We start from the raw sequence: 21870 nt of genomic DNA, 5'->3' as shown, positions 1-21870 counted from the left end.
GAGAATAGGAATGCTGAGTGTTGGAACCCGTGGAAACTGTGTCTGTGGAAGAAACCAAGAAATTGAAACCTATGATTATTTTAAAATTCAATATTTTAAGAAAATGCACCCACTAGCCAGAAAGAGGTGAACTGATACTAGAAGTGAATGCCCAGGAGAGGCAGGCCAGGCTGGGCAGAACACTTGCCCTCCAAGTGGGCTCCTCGTCAGTGCTGGGGTTTGTGGATGGGTGAAGACATGCACACAGAGCTGGGGCAGGTGTCACATCCGAGCAGGAGGTAGGGTCATGTTCAGTGGCATGGAAGGATGAGCTGGGTGTGAGGCCTGGCCTGGTGAGAACTGTCCTGCTGTAGAGCATCTCCTTGCATATTTGACCCAGTCCTGCTGGCTGGAAGCTCTGTGCTATGAGGCTGCTCTTGAAAGTTGCAGAGGGCCCTCTGATGGGCTTCTCATATTCTCACACACACTGCCGTAGGATCTCTCCCACCCTTGGGACCTTCTGCCTTGGACCTTCCTGGTGGTACCCACCCTCACTGTGTTAGCCTTTCTCTGACTTGATTGTCAAACTCAGCCACTCCCTGGCACCAGAGGACTTTCTGGTGAGATGGAAATATTCTGCCTTGCTAGGGCTTTTGTGATAAGAGAGCATGGACATTTGTCACTATGTGTTAATTGGTACATTTGAGATTTGTGCATTTTGCTATATGCCAGTTTGCTTCAATAAAAGAATCATAGGTTAAGCATTTACTTCTAGTGAAGGAGATGCATGCAGAAGTATCTTTGCAAGTAAAAGCAGTTTGGTATGGCCAATTCCTCCCTTTCCTCCTCTCCCCATACCCAGCCATTCCTTTGAGCCTGTTGTCTTTCTGGCATGCATCCTAAAGCATCTCTTCTCACTTCCACTGTCCCATTCTGATCCAGGCCAAGAGCATATTATCTGGATGTTCATTGCCACTCCTGAGACCTATCATCTGCCAGATGTTTGCTGACTAATCTTTCCAAATTATAAATTGGATCACATCATTCACCTATGTGAGGCTCTTCCCTGCATGGATGCTGAAGTCACAGTCATCTGCAGAGTCTACAAGATCCCGTTCACATCCTATCCCCTTTTATGACCTCATTCTCCTGCCAAAGCCACTCCGGGCTACCCCACCCTCCTCCTTGCTTCCTCTTGGACTCCAAGCCTGTCTCACATCTTGTCCTTTGCACCTGATGCCCCCTTCTTTTAGATCCCTCCTCCCTGTGTGCTCAGTGTAAAGCACTTTCTCATTCTGTAGGCCTTCCCTGGTCTCCAGATGGAAACTGTCCCACCTACTCTTAGGTTCTCTATTGCACAGTCCTCTTTTTTTTTTTCGTTCTTTTATCGGTACATTGAAGGTATACAACACAATTACATTTCTCACTGGGAATTGCACCTTTACGTAATGCATCTTGGTTCTTATTTTTTTCCCCATTCCTAGACCTCCCTTCACCCCCTCCACCCTTCCCTATTTACAAAGACTTTATTTCCATTTTTTCCATTTCTCATCATTTTTCCTTTCCCTTCTTTCCTTTCCCCTGCCCCTCCCACTACCCCTACCCCTTTGGACCTTTTCTTCCTATTTTACATTATCGATTATTCATTCTAATCATTGGTACATTTTGGATATACAATATAATGACATTCATCATTGGAAATTTGCACCTTTACATAGTCTCTCTTAGTTCTTATTTTTCACCCTTGCCCAGCCCTCCCTTCAACCCCTCCAGTCCTCCCTATTTAAATATTTTGTTCCTATTTTTCCATTTTCTCATATTAATCCCATTCCCTTCTATCCTTTCCCCTAGCCCTCCCACTTCCTTCCCCTTTGCCCCTTTTCTTCCTATTTCACATTAACTATTATACATTTAGCCTTTATTTACACTTTCAGTTTCTCACACCAGAGAAACTATTCAGTATTTATACATGTGTATCCTATTTATTTCACTTAAGAGTATTGCCTCAATGTGCATCCACTTAGCTATAAATGTCTCTAATTTCTCATTTTTTATGGCTGAGTAGTACTCCATTTTATTAAAAAACCACATTTTCTTTATCCAGTCTCCAGTTGATGGGTATTTGGGCTGTTTCCAAGTTTTACCTAACACAAACTTGCACAGTCCTCTTTATTCCCAGTGCTATGATTGCCATTTGTTAATCTAGTATTATCTCTTTCCTCCCATAGCTTCCCAGGGTCTTGCTGTTGTTCATGTAATTTTCTAATGCCCTAAACAGGGCCTGGTGTGAAGGTGTGGCTGAGCAAGAAAGACGGCAGCTTCCTGTCCCCCCTGCTCCTCTCTCCTCCTGCAGAATCACCCAGCACTGTGGCTCTTGAGGCTGACTTTCCTGCTTTCATTCCTCTGTCCTTTTTAGGCCTGTGCCCACCGATGGAAGAACATCTACTATGAAACAGATCATATCTTACCTCATGGCTTCTGTTACATCATCCCACCCAACCTCCAGGCCAAAGGCAGGACGCTGATCCCTTGCTATGAAGGTGAGTGTGAATTAATTATCCTGCATTTTCCTGTCCACTTCTTGCCTGAAACACTCTCTATCCTCTCCTAATGTACCTTCACCTGAACATTTTTGGCAGCTTCCCACATGCTACTGAGAGGCAGCACTACTTGCCTCTAGATGGGCTATGGTGCTCAAGGCCCAGCTCAGGTAAGAGGCAGATGCAAAGAGGACAGTAGTTCCACATCTAGCCTCACCTTGCCTCATCTCTGTCTAGAGCCTGTAGTGTTTACCAAGGTTTACAAAGCTTCAGTGACCAAAATTCACCAAACTTCCGCCAAGCGACTGAACAGATTCCTTGGTTTTCTTGCACTTCCAGATGCTGTGGGGCCCTGGAAAACTTACTTTCCCTCTCTAGACTTCAGTTTCCTCAACTGAAAGGTTGAGGATTATCCCAGATGATCTTTCCAGCCTTGTTCATCTGCTCATTAGGCTCCCACAGAGATCCTAGCTGCACTGTGGACAGATATCCTAAAGCAGGGGGAAGAGGAGACCCAGGATTCATAAAGTAACAGTGTGACAGAAATTTAGCACAGCCACACATGAAGTCATCTTAAGAGATCTGAGCTCTGACTTTCCCTCCTGTGTGGTCCTAGAACTTGGACAGCTGTGGAAGAGCTCCAGCAATGTAATTTTAAGAGCTCCTCACCAAAGGGTACTTGGGACCTTGCTTATAAATTCAAATGCATAGGTAGTGGAGTCGGTTGAGTCAATTGCTGTTTAGCCCAGTAGAAGTTGAACTCTAGGGATTCAGAGAATGCACTCCTTTTCTTCAGTTTGATAGCTTCTACTCTCAGGTTTTTTGGCTTAGTGCTGGTGAGCTGGAACCTGCTCCCTGTTTATATGCTGGGCTATTTTTTAATCCCTCATAGTTTATTTGTTTGGACAGAAGTCTCACTGGCCTGAGTCCATGTTGTCTTTGGGCTTCCCTGGGATTCCTAGGTTTCAAATTTTGTGGCCATAAAAGAGGGCTCTAAGAAGTGCTGTCTAGGTAATGTACTGTTCCTACCTTGTGGAGGTCCCTCCCTGGCTCTCTGGAAACTCAGGTGGCCCCCAAGAAGGACCTCCCTGCAGAAGGCACAAGCCCTCTCCTGTGAGGGTTAGCCTTCTACAGTATTTTTGTCCTTTTTTTTTTTTTTTTGGTACTGGGGATCGAACCTGGGGCCTTGTGCTTGCACAGCAGGTGGTGAAACCACTGAGCTAAATCCCCGGCCCTGTCTTTCTTTGAGTGGGCTATGTGGAGAAATTGAACTTTGGCCTTGTTTATCTCTATTTTCGTAGTCAGAAGAAAAAATTTCATCTTAAAAATAGTATAATCAGTTGGGGGAAGGATAGTTAGTGGTGCACATATAACATGTCAAGACTGTTCTGAGTGCCAAGCTCACGCTTTCTCTTTCCCCAGGAAGAAAGGGAAAGGCCCATGGAACAACCTGTGGGGAGATCATCAGCCTGGGGAAAGTGAGGAATCCATAGGGACCATGGAGGCAGGGGTTACTGAACCCAAACTCATTATGCAGTAGGACCACCACTTTCATGTTTCAAAAAAAAATGATGGGTTATGAAATGGGGACCTGTGGCTATCCCTAGTGGCTCCTCTGCGTACCACATAAGCACCAGAAACTAAAAAGCCAGTCCTCTGAAGAGGTATCTGGGATCAAATATCCATGTCCATGTCTCTGTACCCTCTGTGGCTCACACTTCTAACTTCTGTAAAGCAATTGTGGGATTAGCAGTAGGTGAATGTTGGTCTGGGGGCTTTACAGGTTCTTTTACTTAATCTTCACGAAACTTTTAGGAAAAAAAATTTTTAACTTGGGTTTGATTATAAGTAGTTGATTTTGGAAGTTATTTCAGAAGACACCCATAGGAATGTGGGGTAGTGAGAAAGAGAAGGGAAGGCAGCGCATGAAGGGTGTACTACCTGGCAAGTTATCACCATGGGTAACTGGGACACAGTTTAGGGCGATGCTGGGGGCCTGCACAGAGCACACACCTCAAGTTACCATGCTGGAGTCTTCATCCACCTGGTGTCCTGTTGGGCCATGTGTGTGGGCTGAGGAAGCCCTCAGGCACAGATGCAGGTGGTGGCAGTTGACCCTCAGACCATGTCACAGTAAAGGAAAGGACTTGGGAGGGGGTAGGGTACCCTGAAGCCAGCTTCTGTGTCCCCATTGTCCTGTTACAGGTGAGGAACCCAAGATTCAGAGCCTAAGTCAGATGCCCACAGTTGCTCAGATAGTATGTGGTAGAGCTGGCTTTTGCATTTTGTATCTGTTTGACTCAGCAAACCATTTATGTTCCCATAGTTAGTAGTAATTTCAGGTAGTTTTGGCTTTTCCAATTAAAATGAGAATTAAATAAGAGCTTTTAAACAACCCTCACAAAATAGGAAAGAATGATGTTGGAACTGTCTTAAAGGCAGAATCACAAGGTGAGGGAAATGTGGCATTTTGCATATCACTACTCTCCAGTCAGGCGGTCTTCCCTTCCTCTGTGCTGGTGGCTCTGATGTGATGTTTGGCAGGAACATGGATGCTTGTGTGACCTGAGGTGATCAACAGGGAGGTGGAGTGGCAGGTTCTGCTCAGGTCTGCCCCATGTGCCCCTCATTCACATTAGAATGCATGAGCTTGGAGCTGGGTCTTGCTGGGCAACATGTTTCCACCCACTCTGCTCAGTGCTTCTGAGCCTGCAGCATGTCCCACAGAGCTTGCTGGTCTCCAGGGAGAAATGTGTGGAGCAGATCTGAACTAAACTACAGCCAGAGCCCACGTGCAGTTGTACCAGTGAGAAATCCACCTTCCTATTGTTTGCTGTGGAGATTTCAGGGTTGTTATGTGGTAATAGCTGACTGATACAGGGCTCACTGTGACTACCCAAATTCCTTGTAGGATGTGGCTGTGGGGTGGGCCCAGGCCTTTCTGCTTGGATAGTTCTTTTATTTCAGGACAGCCATGTGGAATCAGAAAAGAAATTTGCAACATGGTTTTGCCCCATGCAATCTTCCCTCCCTTGGGCATACACACTTGCATATTTTAACTTGTTCTTTGAGCAGTAAGGAGTGGGGGCTTGGTGTGACAAGTATTGGGGTACAAGAGCAGCCCCTTAGGAAACTAGGGGCCTAGACAGCAAGTTTCTGTGTTGTTGGTCGTGTGATAAGAGAGGGGCCGTAGATGCTCAGATTTCTCTAGGTGCCTGCACTGGCAGGGATTGGGGAAGGTGGGAGGAGGCCACAGTGTGAGAGGGCTCTTGCCTGTGCTCTGTTGGCTTTGGAGATCTACACTTCCCTGTTTTGTGGTCTAAGCTAAACTGACTTTGGCTCTTAAAGCAGCCATTATTTTATGTTTATGTGGAAAATCTCAGTAACTCAAGCTCTCTTTCCAGATGGGGATTACATTATAGTTAAATACAGTGGAAGCATTTCAGTTTGACAAGACCTTTAAGATGTCACCTAGGGGAGCCTCTTGTCTGTATTGAGGTCCAAAGGGGTGATATGCTTGCCCAACCAAGCCTGAGTTTTTCTTCTCATTTGATTATTTACATACCACATAGTGGGAAGGCAGATAACATGATGACTGGAATAGACTCGGGACCTGAAATGCCAGAGGTCAGATCCTGGCTCTGCCACTTCTTATTAGCAGTGAAACCTCAGCTAAGTTGTTTGACCTCTCTGTGTCTAACTGACTCAAAGGGGCTGTGAAGAGGATTGACTTAACACTTGTGAGTTCTTATGAAGTGTCTGGCATATGTCTGCTAAGCACACATATGCTAATGTACTATGTACTATACCCTAACTACTATATCCCAAGCAAGTGTTTATTAATCACCATAGAGTCACTGGCTTGTGTCCCAAGAATAGAGTCCACTTAATTTTATTAAGTCTGTAGTAAGCACCAGATAGACAAAACCCAAATGACACAGGCCCAGCTATCAAGAAGGGGAAACAGAAACTGTGTTGTTTGAAAGTGGGAGTGGATGTGGGGAGACAATTCCTGCTGGTGGTGTTCATCTGGGTGCCTTTCTGCAGGAGCTTGAGCTGTTATCTGAGTACAGGGTGGTTAAAGTAGAATTGTTTCATTTTACAGTTGGAAAAAGTGAAACCCACTTTGGCCTCAAGAAGCCACAGAATAAAAAGATGGTGGAAATACACTGTTGATCACAGTGGGCATAGGGCACGGGATGAGGGGACTGCTGGTACTGTATGTGCTTCCGTGTGGTGGTGGACAGACCATGGAAGACTGGCAAGCTTGGAGGAAGCCGGTTCTTCTGGCCCCTCTTTCTGTGGCTCAGGCTAATTGCTTGGTCCTGCAGTGGGAGGGTTACTGCCATGGCTCTGTCACATCCACCTTTGTAGGCTATTGTGAAGAGCTCATGAGGAAACTCAGGCGAAATTCTCGGGAAGACCTTTGGTTGTTCTGTAATTGGGACCTCACTGAGGGCCTCGTGATGGCCAACTGTCCTCTCTTCAGAATGCTGGAGTGTTGGATGAATTGAGGAAACTTTCTAATTCTCTTTCCAAAATATCTAAAACTTAAAAATTTTTTTTCAGTGCTGGGGATTGAACCTGGGTGCTGACACATGCTATATCAAGTACTCTACCACTGAGCCATATCCCCAGAGCCAGGCTTTTTAATTCTTCATATATTGACTTTGGTTTGGCACAAAGACCTTTTTCTCATGGCTTCTCAGGTGCTTCCTGTTTCTAGTTGCAAGGGAGAGGCTCCCACAATATCCTGTTGGAACCAGGAAATGTAGGAGTGGGAAATAAAATGGGTTTAGGACATAAAATAAACTCATGGCACATACCCTTCAGTAAAATAATTTGGTTTATGTTTGTCCCGTATAAGAGCAGCATCCTTGCTCTGATATGTTTGGGTTGATCAGAATGTGTGAGATGATGAGAGTTCAGTGAATAGCTTGGGGAGAAACTCTGTGAATTAGAGTGAGCACTATTATTAGCCAAGCCATGTTATTCTAGGGCTCCCAAAAGTTAAGTTAGTGCATGTGGTAAAACCAACTACAGACTTTCCTTTTATCCTTGCCTTCGAGTCTACTGAGGCAAGAAGCCAGAGCTTGGCATGTGAGACTGTAAACAACTCATCTTTTTATTGTGACAGAAAGATCTCATAAGTATGGAAGAACTTAGAACAGCTTGGCTAAATTAACAAGAAGTGTTCAAGATGAAACTCAGATAAAGAGATGCAATTAGAGGCAATTATCATACCACTGTATATTAGACTTTCAGGATCTGGTTTTACCACTCATTCTTTATGATTGAATCTATATGCTCCTACTTTCTGACTTGCTGGCCTTGGAAAGCTCCACGAGCCTCAGTGTTCTCATCTGTAAAATGGGGAGATTGATATCTGTTTAAGTATTTGAGGTATATAGAGTGCCTAACACACTACCAGGCTCTTGAGTGTATGCTCAATAAATGTAAATTTTCTAATTTTCAATTTATATTTTTACATGTTTCCTAAGGTATCTAACAAATAGATCCTACTTTAGTGAATAGATAATGAAGGATAGAAAGCTGGATATTACTAAAATGATCAAATAATTTAGTAAAAGCTTTTAAAAAGATTATAATTTAGACAGTACCTTTGAAGATTGCATTTGTACAATTTATTTGTTTAGCTCCCCCTTTTTTGTATATAATCTAAGGTTTAACTCATGCCATGTTTAAATGTTCTTAAAGTTGGAATTGCTCAGGGTCCGAATTCAAAATTTACTATGCCTTAAAATCACCCCATTCATTCCAAAGATTTCCAATAATACCTTCTTTATTATTAGGGAATGGTTGGCATTTTATTCCTTTCTTTCTATTTTTTGGTACCAGGGATTGAACTCGGGACCTTACGCTTGTGAGGCAGGTGGCGGAACCACTGAGCTAAATCCCTGGCCCCGGCATTTTATTCCTAATGTGTCTCTGCATTTCTTAAAACAGTGGTCATTTCTAGGGAAGAAAATAGATCTACTCATTGAAGTGTGAAGATTTTTTTCCTTTTAACATTGAAGGCTTTGTCTCCATAGAGGATAAAAATCAATCATGAGACATTTATAAATGAAAAGCAATTGAAATTGTGTTATGTTTTGAGAGAATAATAAAGGACTAAGTTGGTCCATTTAAAATTTCAGAACAAGCTTCATAAATTTTTAATAAATAAAGACCTCTACATTAACATAGGATTTTATGGTTTCCAAAGAACTTTCATAAATGTTATCTCATTTAAATAAATATAGCAAATTTAAAAAATACTGTTGTACATTATGGCCAGTGAAGGAGGAGAAGGACCTGAGAGGGATACAGGGGGGATAGCCAAAGGGGACCATCAGGCTGGAAGGAGGCCAGGGTTCTCTAGTGGTGGCTCCAGGCTCAAGGAGCCCTATCAAGCTTTTTTTTGGTTTAAAGAACCATTAATCAAAAATGTATTCTATCCCTCAAATGTGTTTCCATGCATTGTGTGGAGCTATTAACTGCTTGAACTGCAACTTCTAAGATTTCTCTTGCAAATGTCCAAATTTCATGAGTCTCTTCTAAAACTGCCTTCTGTGTGGTAACGGGTATCTTGGGGATCTGAACTTCCCTGAGAAATTAATGGATTCAGGTTTACCTGACATTTATCGAACACCTATCAGGTGCGAGATATTGTGCTAGGTACTCAATATTTATAATTGCACTGTGTAATTTACATCATTTTTGAATAATTATTCTCTCTGTTGAGCAGATGAGAAAATTGAGGCTCATGAAGGTTGGTGACTAGGCAGAGGAGGAGTTGTTGGTCTTTGAGGTTCAGACTAGGTGTCACTGTAGCTACCTCTTCTATTGGGATGTTGGTTTCCTTTGTGATTACTGAGTACTGTGACCCATCTCAGAAAAATCTTTCATATGTTATAGTTTTATGAATTTTTAGGGCATTTGACTACAGACTTCTTAAGCCATCGTGCAGTTTTGCTATCTTAGACACAACCTATTGACAGGTCTCACAGGTATAGGGTAGATGTAGCCATTAGCCTAAGAAAACATAGCCAGGATGCTGATCTGCCCTATGTCCTGGGTATCTTTTTACTCCAAACATTTGGTTTTAATATACAAATAGCACTTGGTACATATCTTAGCACCTGTTATTTTGTTAGTCTTTTTACTTTAGTCACAAAATTGAATTCTACTCAATTCTGCATTCAGCTTCTCACTGAAATGTGACTGTCCCATGGTCAGGGTCATCTTTGGGGAGATTAAACATGACATAACATATACTGAGTCACACATCCATGCATTATAAAGTGCCTATAGGGTTTCTTGCTGTGTCTTCTGAAGTAGGGAGTAAAATGGGTTGCTAGATTCTGGATGGAAGGAAGTATTGACAGATTACATAATTCTTGTATTTTTTTATTGATATGAGATACATGACATAAAATTTACCATTGTGGGCTGGGGATTTAGCTCAGTGGTTCTGCCGCTTGTCCTGAGTTTGATCCCTGGTACCAAAAAAAAAAATTTACCACTGTAACCATTTTAAAGTGTACAGTTCAGTGTCATTAAGAACATTCACATGACTGTGTAACTGTCACCAGCGTGCATCTCCAGAGCATTTTCATCTTTCCCATCTGAAACTTTGTACCTATTTAACACTAATTCCTCACCCTCCTGTCTCCCAAACCTTAGAAACCACCATGATTCTCTCTGAGTTTGACTGCTCTAGGGACCTCATATAAATGTAATCATACAGTATGTGTCCTTTTGTGACTGGCTTGTCTCACTTAGAATAGTGTCCTCAGAGTATAGCCACACTGTAGCACTTATCAGAATTTCCTTTCTTTTAAAGGCAGAATAATATTCCATTATAGGGGTATACTGCACTTTGTTTATCCAGCTGTCTGTTGATGGAAAACATTTTTTTTGGGGGGAAGGACAGAAACAGTACCCCTGGAGGTGTGCTTAACGAAGCATGGCAGTCAGGAAGTCAGCTTCTGCTCTTTAGTGCAGACTCCGAGGCTACTTAGCTGTATGCCTTGAAATAAACCACTTGCTGTATCCAAACAATAGTATTCTGGTCTGTACAATTTTGAGTCTGTGCAGTCTTCCCATGAGGTGATAAGGGTGGAATTACTAGATTCCTCTATAAGTCTTTACCCCTTTAAAGCCTCCATCCCACTTAATTGTAAGTTTCTGGCTGTACGCAATTTGCTTTTAGTTTTCACCACAGTTCAATCATGAATTATTTTTGTAAATTGTTCTCCCTTCCTCTTTAAACTAGCTATTTAGATCATTTACTTTCTTTTTCTTTTCCTATTTGGACAGTGTTTCCTCAAAATGCAGGGTAGTTTTGTCCTTTTTTCATTTTTACTATTAGAGATATATCTGCCCACATGTGTTGACCCTAAATTGTTATTTAATTATCAGTTAGATTTGCCACTACTTGGTGAAATTCAGAAATAATTGAAAACTGGAAAGTGATTTTTCCCTAAGTATTTTACTTCGTAATTAAGCTAAGGAACTGTGCAAAATTGATTTTAAAATGAGTGTGTTAAAAAGACTGACTTTTGGGCCCGGGATTTGGCTCAGTGGTTTTGCCACTAGCTGTGCAAGCACAAGGACCTGAATTTGATCCCCGGTACCAAAAAAAAAAAAAAGACTGACTTTGAAAGATGAAATGTTCTGAACTGTGTAGTAGGAAGAGTGATTATTGTTAAGACTGTATACTATGCATGTGCATGTATATTTCCATGGGATGATTATATCCCAACATGTTAGAAAGAGCAGAGGAAGTGACCCCACCCAATCAGGGGCTGTCTTGAGTGGATTAAAATTCATTAGTGTAGGCTCCATGCATCTGGTCAAGGACTGTGAACATTTGGAAACTAATACTATATTTTTTCCCCTTTTCTGAATTGCCTTCTGTTTTGGCCGAGTTTAATAAAACTAGGAGTGAAACTAAGGAAAATACTACCATTTTTGAATGGAGGAGCCATATAACTTAATGAATTAAAGTATGTGATGCAGGCCAACTTAATTCAAATCCCCCAACCTATTTCCAATTTCTCTCAGATATTTCTGGGTCTCCTTGTTCAACCTCATCTTTTGTCAACCAGATTTGGTGTCTCAAAATTGAACAGTTAGGTTTGTTAAAGTATCTGGGAGCTGCTGTCCTTCACAGTTTGGTTTTCCCATTTCTTTGAGGTAGAAAAATGTTTTATTCTGTAGCAGAGAGGGAGATACCATTTTTCAGTCCTCTCTTCTGTCCCATGACTGTGGGGGCATTTGTGACAGAGTGGAAATGCCTAAGATCAGCCAACTAACTGCTGGGCCCCACAGCCTTTGTTTTTGTGCAGGAAAAGTTCTTCCTGGGAACACAGCAGACTGGAGGTCCTACATCTGCTCCTGGTATCTCCACCCTGCATTTCCTGGACTTCTCAATGGGGGCAGGGTGTGAGACTTTGCTTCTTGGGGTTGGCACATGTAGGGCAGCCCTTAGCCTTTCTACCTACCCTCATTCTCATAGCTTTGGTGGTCTCAGGTCTATGTAAGCAGAATCAAGTTTTTTTTTGTTTTTTTTTTAGAATATAAGTATGTTAGCATAACTCTACATGCAGATGCCCCATGGTATTTGTGAGGGATTGGTTCCAGGACTCTTGTCATATAACAATGTCCTCAGAGTCTCAAGCTCCCTACGTGAAATGGCATAGTCTTTGCCTATAACTTCCCATATGCTTTAAATTGTCTCTAAAGTATGTATAATACCCTGTACAATGTAAATACTAATAGTTGCTATACTGTATTATTCAGGGATTAATGACAGAAAAAAGCCTGTACAGAGTACAGTTACAATTACTTTCCAAGTATTTTCAACCCAGGGTTGGTTGAATTCATGAATGTGGAACCCAGGGATTTGGAGGGCCAACTGTATGTACATTTTGGAGAAGGCAGGCCTTTGTAAAGACATTTGGACGGTGAATTAGGGAGAAACCTCAACCAACTAACCTCTCTCCTTCCTTCTTTCCCTCCCTCTCTTCATTCTTTATTTAAAAAAAATAAAAAGGGCTAGAGATGTAGCTTAGTAGAACAGTTGCTTAGCATGCATAAGCCCCTGGGTTCAATCCCCAGTACTACACACACACAGAAAGGTAGTGTCTCTAACTTGCAGAAATAGCACTTCCAAGCAGTTGCAGCATGCCTGTGGCCCCATGTCTGGTGAGTCTGGTCATTGTCTCTTGGGAAGGCCCTGGAGCCCAGGCCTGGACCCTGACAGTCACAGCTGCACTTTAGGTGTCAGGTTAAATGTCATCTTGCTTTATTCACTTTACAAAGTGCGTCGTTGATCCTTCCTCACTTAGTATCCAATAGCACTGTGTGGTTTTACTTTTGTTTTGTTTTAATTGAAAAGGCTGGCTGAGCTCCAAATGTGAGTTTTGGGCTGCTATTTGTCCTCGTGCAGTGATGCTATATCTTCAGATGTGATTGATGAAGAGCAGCACTGAAGTGTTTCTGTGAAGGCTGCTCCCATCAGTTCTTCAGAGGGCTTTGGGCTTTAGACAAGTACTTTGCATGAAGAGAAAGGACTCAGATACAAGGATCGTGACTTCATGTCACTCTGCCCTTGAGACCTGGGTCTCATGGCATGGACACTCCCATCTGTCAAGTGACTACTCTCAGGTCTTCAAGGACAGTCAACAAAGGTTTATGCCAGGGAGTGGGCAGGGATTGGAGAACAGCATCTAGGTGTTCTGTCCTGGTCCTCCTGAGGCCCATGAGGAGACAGATTTACCCAAGGTAGAATCAGCCAGTCTTAGACTTGGAATACCCAGAAAATTCCGAATCCTTGTCCCAGTTCTACAATACCCATCATTGTTCTTAGGCTTTGGGGAGCTCCAGATATAGAACCCAGGATTCCTGGTACCCAGAATACAAGTTCTCCTCAAGCAGGACTACATGGAGTTCAAAGAACCTTACAGATTGGAGGAGGGAAAGACAGGGTCAGAATGTAAAAGGAATTTAAGTTAATAGGGAAGCAGACTGGGGAGTCCAAGGCCTTGATGCAGGAGGACTGTGCCTAGTTCTGTTACATGTTCACTTGGGTCTTGATTCTGTACATGGAGCAGTGTGCGCACACATGGATAGGCTACATGCTATCACCAGGCACATTTAGGTACCTGGAACTGGGCTGGTACTGAGGACACTGAGATGAAAATTGTATTAAACCAATACTGTGGTGGATAAACCAATTTTGTGACAGAAGAAAGTATCATGTACCTTTACCTGCAAGGTCACCTGGATGGAGAAGCTGAGGACACATCTGAAAGACTGGAAGGTTTAGAATATGTTACTGTCAATTCAAGGTACTAGCACCAGTTAAGCCTTCCTAGAGTAGAGTTGCCAAGCCCCACCTCTGCTGATAATGTGTGAATGCTGAAAATGGGACAGGTAGAAAGATTAATGGTGGATCCTTTTCCACATCGAGGGGGTTAATGACATAGTCATAGAAGTTTCTGGAAGACTGGAACATGGCCTGTCCTCTAACTGGTAGTTGTGGATTATGTTTACTAGTCGGGGGCTCTACATTGTTTAATTTCTTGTTCTAGAGCATCTGGAGAAGGCAAGTATAGACCTGGGGATTTCAGAAACACCTAGTGGGCTGGTGTCTGCTTCTGTGTGTGGCTAAGAACTTCAGACCTCTGAGGTCTGAAAGTGCTTATTGGTCAGCCAGCCTGGGGAAGTGGAGTTACTGCTAAGGGCTCCCCCTTGCACATTTAGCTTGGTCCAAGAGTGGAGTGCTCCCAGATTCCAGTGAGGCCATGGCCACTTTAGAAACTCCAGGTGTTCCTCTCAGAGTAGAGAACATCAACAAAGTTTGGGCAGGAGATTGAGAAAAGCATTGAAGTTCTTGTATCTAACCGTTTTTGGAGTCCCTGTCACAAAGAGACCTTGAAACTGCCTTAGAAAAGTTAAGATTCCTACATACTTCCTATTCATGGCAAATTTATGAATCTGAACTAGTATGTTAGGCAACATTGCTCAGTTCTTGGGATCTGAATTTCTTTGTATTATTTCATTTTTAAAAAGAGTTGCAGTGGGTATTTAACCTCTAGATTTAGTGAGGGTAAATATGCTTTTTGCCAGACCTTCCAGGTTTAATATGTAAAGCCTGTTTGGATTGGGGTAGTTTGGTGTTTTTTGCCATTGTGCAGTTCGATTCAGGATTTATTATCTATCTGTGTTTCTTGGCATCATGCAATTTGATTCTTGATTTATTTCTTTGCACAAGCCCCCTACTTCCAGCCCCCATGCAGGATTTTGCAGGAACAAGTGGTTTCACTGGCCACCCGGTTGCTTTTTGGCAGGCTGGGAATTCTTATAATAACAGGACAAGGCGGGAGGAACTGATCTCACCCTCTCATGGAAGGGGAGTAACTCAATTGACATTCTGTTATAATTTAGCTGTTGGTTAGTGGCCACTTACTGGAAAATGTTACTAGGCTCTGCAAGCGAATGTTGTTAGAAACTGAGTTACTCTGTATATTTCCCCAGGGCCCATTTCCCTCTCAGCCTGCAGTGGACATGTGGAGCTGCAGGAAGTGACACTGTGTTGCAATCACAGCTTCATTGTTCCTTCATATTATTTATTTTGTATTTCAAAAATAATTATATTGCTTTAATGGAACTAAAGACTTGCCAAGAGCCCAGGGGTCACTGGGTTATGTGCTGGGTAGCTCCAGCTTGAAAGTGTCCAGCAATGCCAGTGTCACATGTGATTTAAGTCCCTTTAAACCTCCCTTGACCTTCTTGTCTACCCATGAAATGATTTCAAACAGCCAGTCTTTTCTCTTGGTTTTGTAAAATTACTTACTTTGTAAAACCTTTGATAGGGTGCAGAGGTGAAAGAATGAGTTTACTAGCTGTATAACCCTGGACAATTCACTTAACCTCTCTGAGGCTCTCAGTATTCTTACCTGTTGGCAACTGGGGAGATGGGTTCTCAGGGGTGGGGGAATGAATGAAATTATGTGACTGGAGGCAAGTGACACAAAGCCTGTAATCACTAAACCCTGATCAAAAGTTTCCTCCCTCTCTTCCTTGTCAATGTAAAAATAAAACAGCAACAACAGAATGGTCCCATTTGTTGGGTTGGACTGTTGGGAGCTGCATGGTGGAGCAAGGAAGCTTCTTAATCAGTTTTATTTTGGCCCAGGGAAATCTTTGCCCTTTTCTTTCCACACAAGGAAGACAGAGGCATGTGTGACAGTGTAACTATTCTCTGGGGCCAGTCCAAGTTGCCCCTCTTCCTTAGCCTGCGGGTGGACAGCTTGTTTCTGGTGGATGGTAGGAAACACATTGCCTCCAGCTGTAATGTCATTTTGGGTGGGTTGGTCTCCTTCCAGAGGACTCCACACTAGGATGGTCACAATGTTCCATTTCTGGGTCATGTTTTCAGCTCCTTGGGCCCTCTAGGGATCTTGATCATTTCTGAAGTAAATGAAATAATTGTCACCAGCTTCCCACTTAATTACTGTGGCTGCTGCTCCTCTTTTCCCTGCACGAGCAGAGGAAGTCCTCTGGGGCACTTGGCAGCTTCACTACCTGATGGCACCAGAGCCAGGATTTTTGAGGTCTGGTGGATTCCACAGTCTTCCTTTCCGTGCCCCAGTCTGGACGGCATCCCTAGGCCCATCTCACAGAGGCACTGTGGGAAGTGGCAGCTTGCTTGCTGGACTCCACACAAAACAAGCTCTCACTGACATAGCTGTGGTTTGCTTCTCTTTCCTTCCTCTTGCTCCAGAGTACAAGAAGAAGTATGGCGAGGAACATGGCTCCTGCCAGGCGGGGATAGCAGGCTTCTTCACTGAGGTAGGTATCAGCCATATGGGGATATCTCTTCTCTTCTTGGTCTTCATATCCTTACTTTCCAAGATTTTTGTCTCCTGTGGAGGTTGGACTTCTGGTGTTCCAGATTTGCAAACTGTGGCGGAGCAGATTCTGGTCCTTACATCAGGGAGAGTTATTTAAACCTGATGGAGGCACCAGCTGTCCAGAGTCCATTGGGCAGGGGGAGGTGGGCTGGAGATTTTTATAGAGGTCAACTTGACTCTGAGCCCTTTGTAAAGAGTTGATTAAAGAGGGTGTGGGTGCAACGACATTCAGTGAAGTTGGGCCTCACTGGCAGTTGTGAAGATATGTCAAGCGTACAAGCATTCAGTGAGGTCTTGTGAGACTCCATTATGTACACAGTGCTATTTCTTTTCTCAGATTCTGAAGGACCCTGCACTTGAATGTGTCCATTGAGCAGCAACATTTTTAGGCACTGTTTTCTTATGTGAGTCTAATCTACTGTTAGTTTGCTCTTCATGCCCACTCCTCGTTCCACAAACATTTTTATGATTGCCTGCCATGCCCAATGTTTCTTGCTAGGCTTTGTAAGTTTCACCATTGAGTTGTGTAGGCCAAACATAAAAAGTACTTTACTTCTAGTTCATCTGAAATCTTTAGTTTTAACCTTCAAAACATATTCCAAATGACAGGTTTTCTCTATTACCACCATCACCACCATACTTCTAGAAAAGCTACTACTGTCACCTGGAAATACATTACTCCTGAATTGGTCTCCCCTTAGTCCATTAAAAAAAACTTTGGTCTGATATAGATAACATAGAATTTCCCATTTTAACCATTTTAAAGTATACACATCAGTGACATTTACACTGTCATACAATTATCAACATTGCCTAGCTTTAGAACTTTTTGTTGTTGCTGTTGTACTAGGTTTGAACCCATGGCCTTGCACATACTAAGAAAACACTTTATCATGGAGCTACACCTGTAGCCCAAGTTTTAGAAAATTTTCACTGCCTCAACCTGTGTTCATTCTTGACCCCTACCATGTGTTTTCTGCACACCAGCCTGAGGGATCTTGAAAGTCAAACCTATCCTTCTGACTCTGATTTCTCATTTCATGAGAGATTAAGACCCAAATTCCACCTCTTGGTCCATGGACCTCATTCTCTGAGGACACTTCTTTCTTCTTCCTTCACTCCAAGATAGCAGAGAACTGGAGGAAGAACAGGATTTGGAGGGAGGAGAAAAGATGGATAGCATTCTGATTTCCAAAGCTTTCTGAAGAGTGTCCTTCTGAGTCAGGAACTAAACTGTCCGCCTTCATTTCAGAAGCTGCAGTTTAAATTCAAAGGGAAAACAGGCAGTTGGCAATAGTATTTCATCTAGAGAACAAAAGGAAAGATAGAAAATCAGAAATCTTTTACTCTTAAGCCAGTAAATATGAGATGTTTCCTTCTAACCCCCCCTTCAGTAATTCTTCTTTTACCTCACTCTCCTACCGTCAGCCACTTACACCCTCAAAACCTATCACAAAGGCATTTATTTCTCTCCATGTCCTCTGCCACCCCACAAATCTAAGCCACAATTGTTTTGCCCCAACCTACTTCAGAACCCTCCTGTTATCCTGCTTCCACCCTCCCTCCTGATAGACGAGTCCCAGAACCATCTTCTACAAACAAAAAACGTGTCAGGGCACTCCTTGCAGAGAACTGCTCAGTGTCTTCCTATCCACTTATAATGCAACCCAGATGCCTTTTCTCGAATGGCCTCCCAGGCCCTCCTGCCTTTCAGCCTCATCTGTTCCCTGGCCTCCCCTGCCTCCCTGCCTCCCACAGGCTCAGTAGCTAGAACATGCCACACAGTAACTGAAGCATTGTGCTGGAGATACACACACACACACACTCATGCCTCTGTGCTTAAGAAGAGACATGCTTTAGAAGAGACATGTGGTGGATTCCAAACGTACTTAGAGTGGGACTTTTGAGACATTCTGACACATTGCATTCCAAAAATATTTACTAATTGACACCTACCCCCCAACCCCATCCCACTTAGGTCTGTCCCAGCATTCTCTTACCAACATTTTAAAATTTTGTCAGTGAAAAAAAGAAATTGCATTTTATTTTAATGTCCCATTACTTGATTGTTAGTGTAATTTAATCTCTATTTCAAATATTGGCCATTTGTGTTTTTCAGAAAATTTCTTGTTAATGTTAGTTCATTGCTTTGGTTTTGTTGTGGTTATTTTATTGGTTTGTGGTAACTTAGTACCTATTTTACATTAACCTCTTATTTGTGTTGTAAAAAACAGTTTTTTGCCTGTTAGTGTGCTGAAGGTGTCTTATTGTGCTGGCCTTAAACATTGATGCTTTGTCAAATCTGTCTTTTTCTTTCTGGATTCTATATCTCTTTGTTGCTTAGGACAACCCTTCTCTAAGAATATGAAAATATCCACCCATATTTTCTTCTATACTTTAATAGAGTTTTTTTCAGTACTAGGAATTGAAACTAGGGGTCCTCTCTACTGAGCTACATCCCTGATTCTTTCTTTGTTTTTTATTTTGATAAAGTCTCACTAAATTACCCAGGTTGGCTATAACTTGTGATCTTACTGTGTCAGCCACCTGAGTAACTGGCATTATAGGCATGTAACACCATGCCTGGCTGTATATGATTTTTTAAAAAAAAATTGTATCTTTAATTTTCTTGAAATTGATTTTTATATATTTTATATAGTAGAAACTACATTGTTTTCATGAATGTATAGTTGATTGTTTTGATACTGGTCTATTACTCAGTTTTTCCTATCACCATTGACTTCAAATACTATTTTGCCATTTGCTGACTTCATACTCTTCCCTCTCAGTAAGCATGTAGATTTTAGAGCTTTCATGGCTATTGTTCTTCCAGTAGGTCTAGTAAAGTATGACTCAACTCAATAGAGAATAGGAATCCCTGTGCATTCGTAAGCAGACAGCCAGTTGGTGTTGTATAAAAGGCTATTTGGGCTGACTATCCAGGACTTTGGAGAGCCTGGAGAGAGGCTATACAGGAGCCCATGATGTAGTTTAGCCATGAAGTAACAGTCAGGCTAGGGTGACACATTAGTAATAAAATATATTGTGGGAGTTAGAGAATAAGAAGAGAGAGTCAGTGGGCTGGGTGGCTAGAGTACTATGGGTAGATGATGGAGGTTTTATACAAGGGTTCTGGAGAATGCTATTGTTCCTGATAGGAAGAACCCCCAGGATGAGTAGATTGGCATAAGTATGGGATACTAGGCCACTCCTATATCTGCTTCTAGGGGATAAATAGATGTAAGACCTGGCCTCCAGCTTGAGCAAGCAAGTTAGGTTTATCCTTTGGTGGTAACTCTGAGGGATGAGTGTGTTTAGCCTGGGACCGTGAGGAGAGGCCTTGGCATAGATGATGGGAGGAGAGAGTCAATTCCTGGCAGAAATTGAAACTCATGGAGATATTGATGGGAGAACCAAGTGTGTTAGTGTTTTAGTCACTGTGACACAATACCTAAGAAAAACAATTTAAAGGAGCAAGAATTTGTTTCGGTTCAGGGTTTCAGACATCTCAGTCCATGGTCAGCTGGCTCCAAGGCAGAAACTTAATGGTGGATGATTTGGTGGAAGAAAGCTGCTTAATGTGGTAGCCAGGAAGCAGAGAGACAGGGAAAGAGCCAGAGCGGGGGGGGGGGGGGGGGGACCAAAGACAAGCGTACACCTTTGTAATCCCCAATGATGTACTCTGTCTAGCCGGATCCCACCTCCTAACAGCCTTTTTAGCTATGAACTCATCAATGGATTAATCCATTGGTGAGGTTAGTGCCCCAGGATATAACCACCTTCCCAAAGCCTCACTTCTAAACATATGAGCCTTTGCGGAGAGTGCATTTTTTAATCTAAGCTGTAAAACCAAGAGAGAGCAAGAGTTCTGGAGAGGGAGGTGTCATTGTGATCTCACCAGCCTATAAGCTAGGAAAGACAAGGGGCTGTGTGGAAGGAGGGCTTGATAGGAGGAGCAGGAAGGGCAGAGAGGTGGATGGGAAGGGTAGGTGGCCATGCAAGGTTGGAGTGACCAGCAAAATGAGAGGACCTGTTGAAATGCCAGGTTCTGTTATCCACAACCCAAAGGAATCACAGTGCCTTGGCATGTGCTGGCTCTCTTCATCACTAAAATAATAGTGAGACATTAGTGTAGGGTACTAGGAGAAGGGTAGGCAGTGGTGAGTGGGAAGACAGCCCCTCCTGCCATTGCCCAATCCTCTGACCCCAGCTTGCTGTTTCTTGGCCCATCTAGGCTTTGGCCTATGCTTTGGTTCTCAGGTTTTTGGGTCCTTAAACAAAGGTCTTTGAACTTGCTGCTTCCCTCATTTCTGTAACTTCAGCTGCTTGTAACTGAGCAGGAAATGTGGCTGAAGGGGTCACACAGGAAGTATTCCCGTCCTCTGCCCTCCTGCTGACCTCGTCACTTAGGCTTGCCTTTGCTGTGAACTGATCTGTCCCCTCACAGGATAGAGAGCTGCTTGCTAAGCTACATGAGCTTTTTTTTGCCTTCTGGACATGGCCATGTTGGTCTAAAACATTCTGACCTAAGCTGCCTGCTGGACCTGCAAGTCAGTGACCCTGAGGTTATCAAAACTCTCTGAGTTATGGAGGCCACATAAATTTTAACCTCTCACTGTGGATAAGGGAGAATTTCCTAGGAACTTTATTTATTTTTGTAGACTAGAATAACAGAGGTGATAGATACTCCTAAGCAACAAGAGAAGAGCTGGGCAGCCCCACAAGTGGGGGCATCTGGGTGGAAATTTTCTCAGCATAAGATTCTATCCTGGTCATGCCAACTTGCAGTATGCAGAGGAGGGCCTGTGGCTTTGTTTAGGCCCACCCAGATGTCCCTCCACCTCTGCAGATGCTGCTAATAAATGCATCTTGAGAAAAGGCCTGTACTGCTTATTCAGATGATTCTACTGATGTGATTTAGGCAGGAGAAGCTTGGATTTTCGTGTGTGACATTGGTATTGACTGTTTCTTGGGTGATGGGGAGCTAAGCATTGATTCCTTTTTCCTGGCACCTGGTGAACAGCACCAAGAAGTGCACACGCATGATCCATAGTGAATAGAAAAAGGCAAGTACAAGGGACTTCCAGGAAGACACTTTCTTCCCAACCCAGCCCTGAGGGTCACAGGCCCAGCCCCAGTTCATCCAGTTTGGACAGAAGCAAAAAGGGAGTGTGAGCACTAAAAGGAGAAGGCAAAAAACAAGAGTTATTTGTTTCAAAGGTTTTTAAGGAAAGAGATTGCTTTTTTTCTTTTGTATTGGGAATTGAACCCAGGCCCTTACACAGGCTGGGCAAGCACTCTACCACTGAGCTGCACCCACAACTCAACATTGCTTTGTTTTATCCTCTTTATAATGTTTGAGAGGTGATGAGGAGTATGCTAGACATTCATTTCTCAACTTTTACCTGCATTAACTTGCATCAGAA

The 21870-nt window shown here is 43.0% G+C and overlaps 1 protein-coding gene across 2 annotated transcripts in view; it reads left to right on the top strand.

The window, feature by feature from the left end:
- Positions 1-21870, top strand: part of Itga9 (integrin subunit alpha 9) — a 388816-nt gene that overhangs the window by 26604 nt on the left and 340342 nt on the right. For both annotated transcript variants that reach the window (XM_004854266.4, XM_087181364.1), the window contains exons 4-5: positions 2396-2519; positions 16315-16382. In XM_004854266.4, coding sequence (XP_004854323.2) covers positions 2396-2519; positions 16315-16382 — 192 coding nt within the window. The remainder of the gene's footprint in view (positions 1-2395; positions 2520-16314; positions 16383-21870) is intronic.

Source organism: Heterocephalus glaber, unplaced genomic scaffold, assembly GCF_053883595.1.
Source record: "Heterocephalus glaber isolate CG9 unplaced genomic scaffold, H.glaber_assembly_v1.0 deba00001472, whole genome shotgun sequence".
Classification (NCBI taxonomy): domain Eukaryota; kingdom Metazoa; phylum Chordata; class Mammalia; order Rodentia; family Bathyergidae; genus Heterocephalus; species Heterocephalus glaber.
This window is presented reverse-complemented; position numbering and strand designations above follow the sequence as displayed.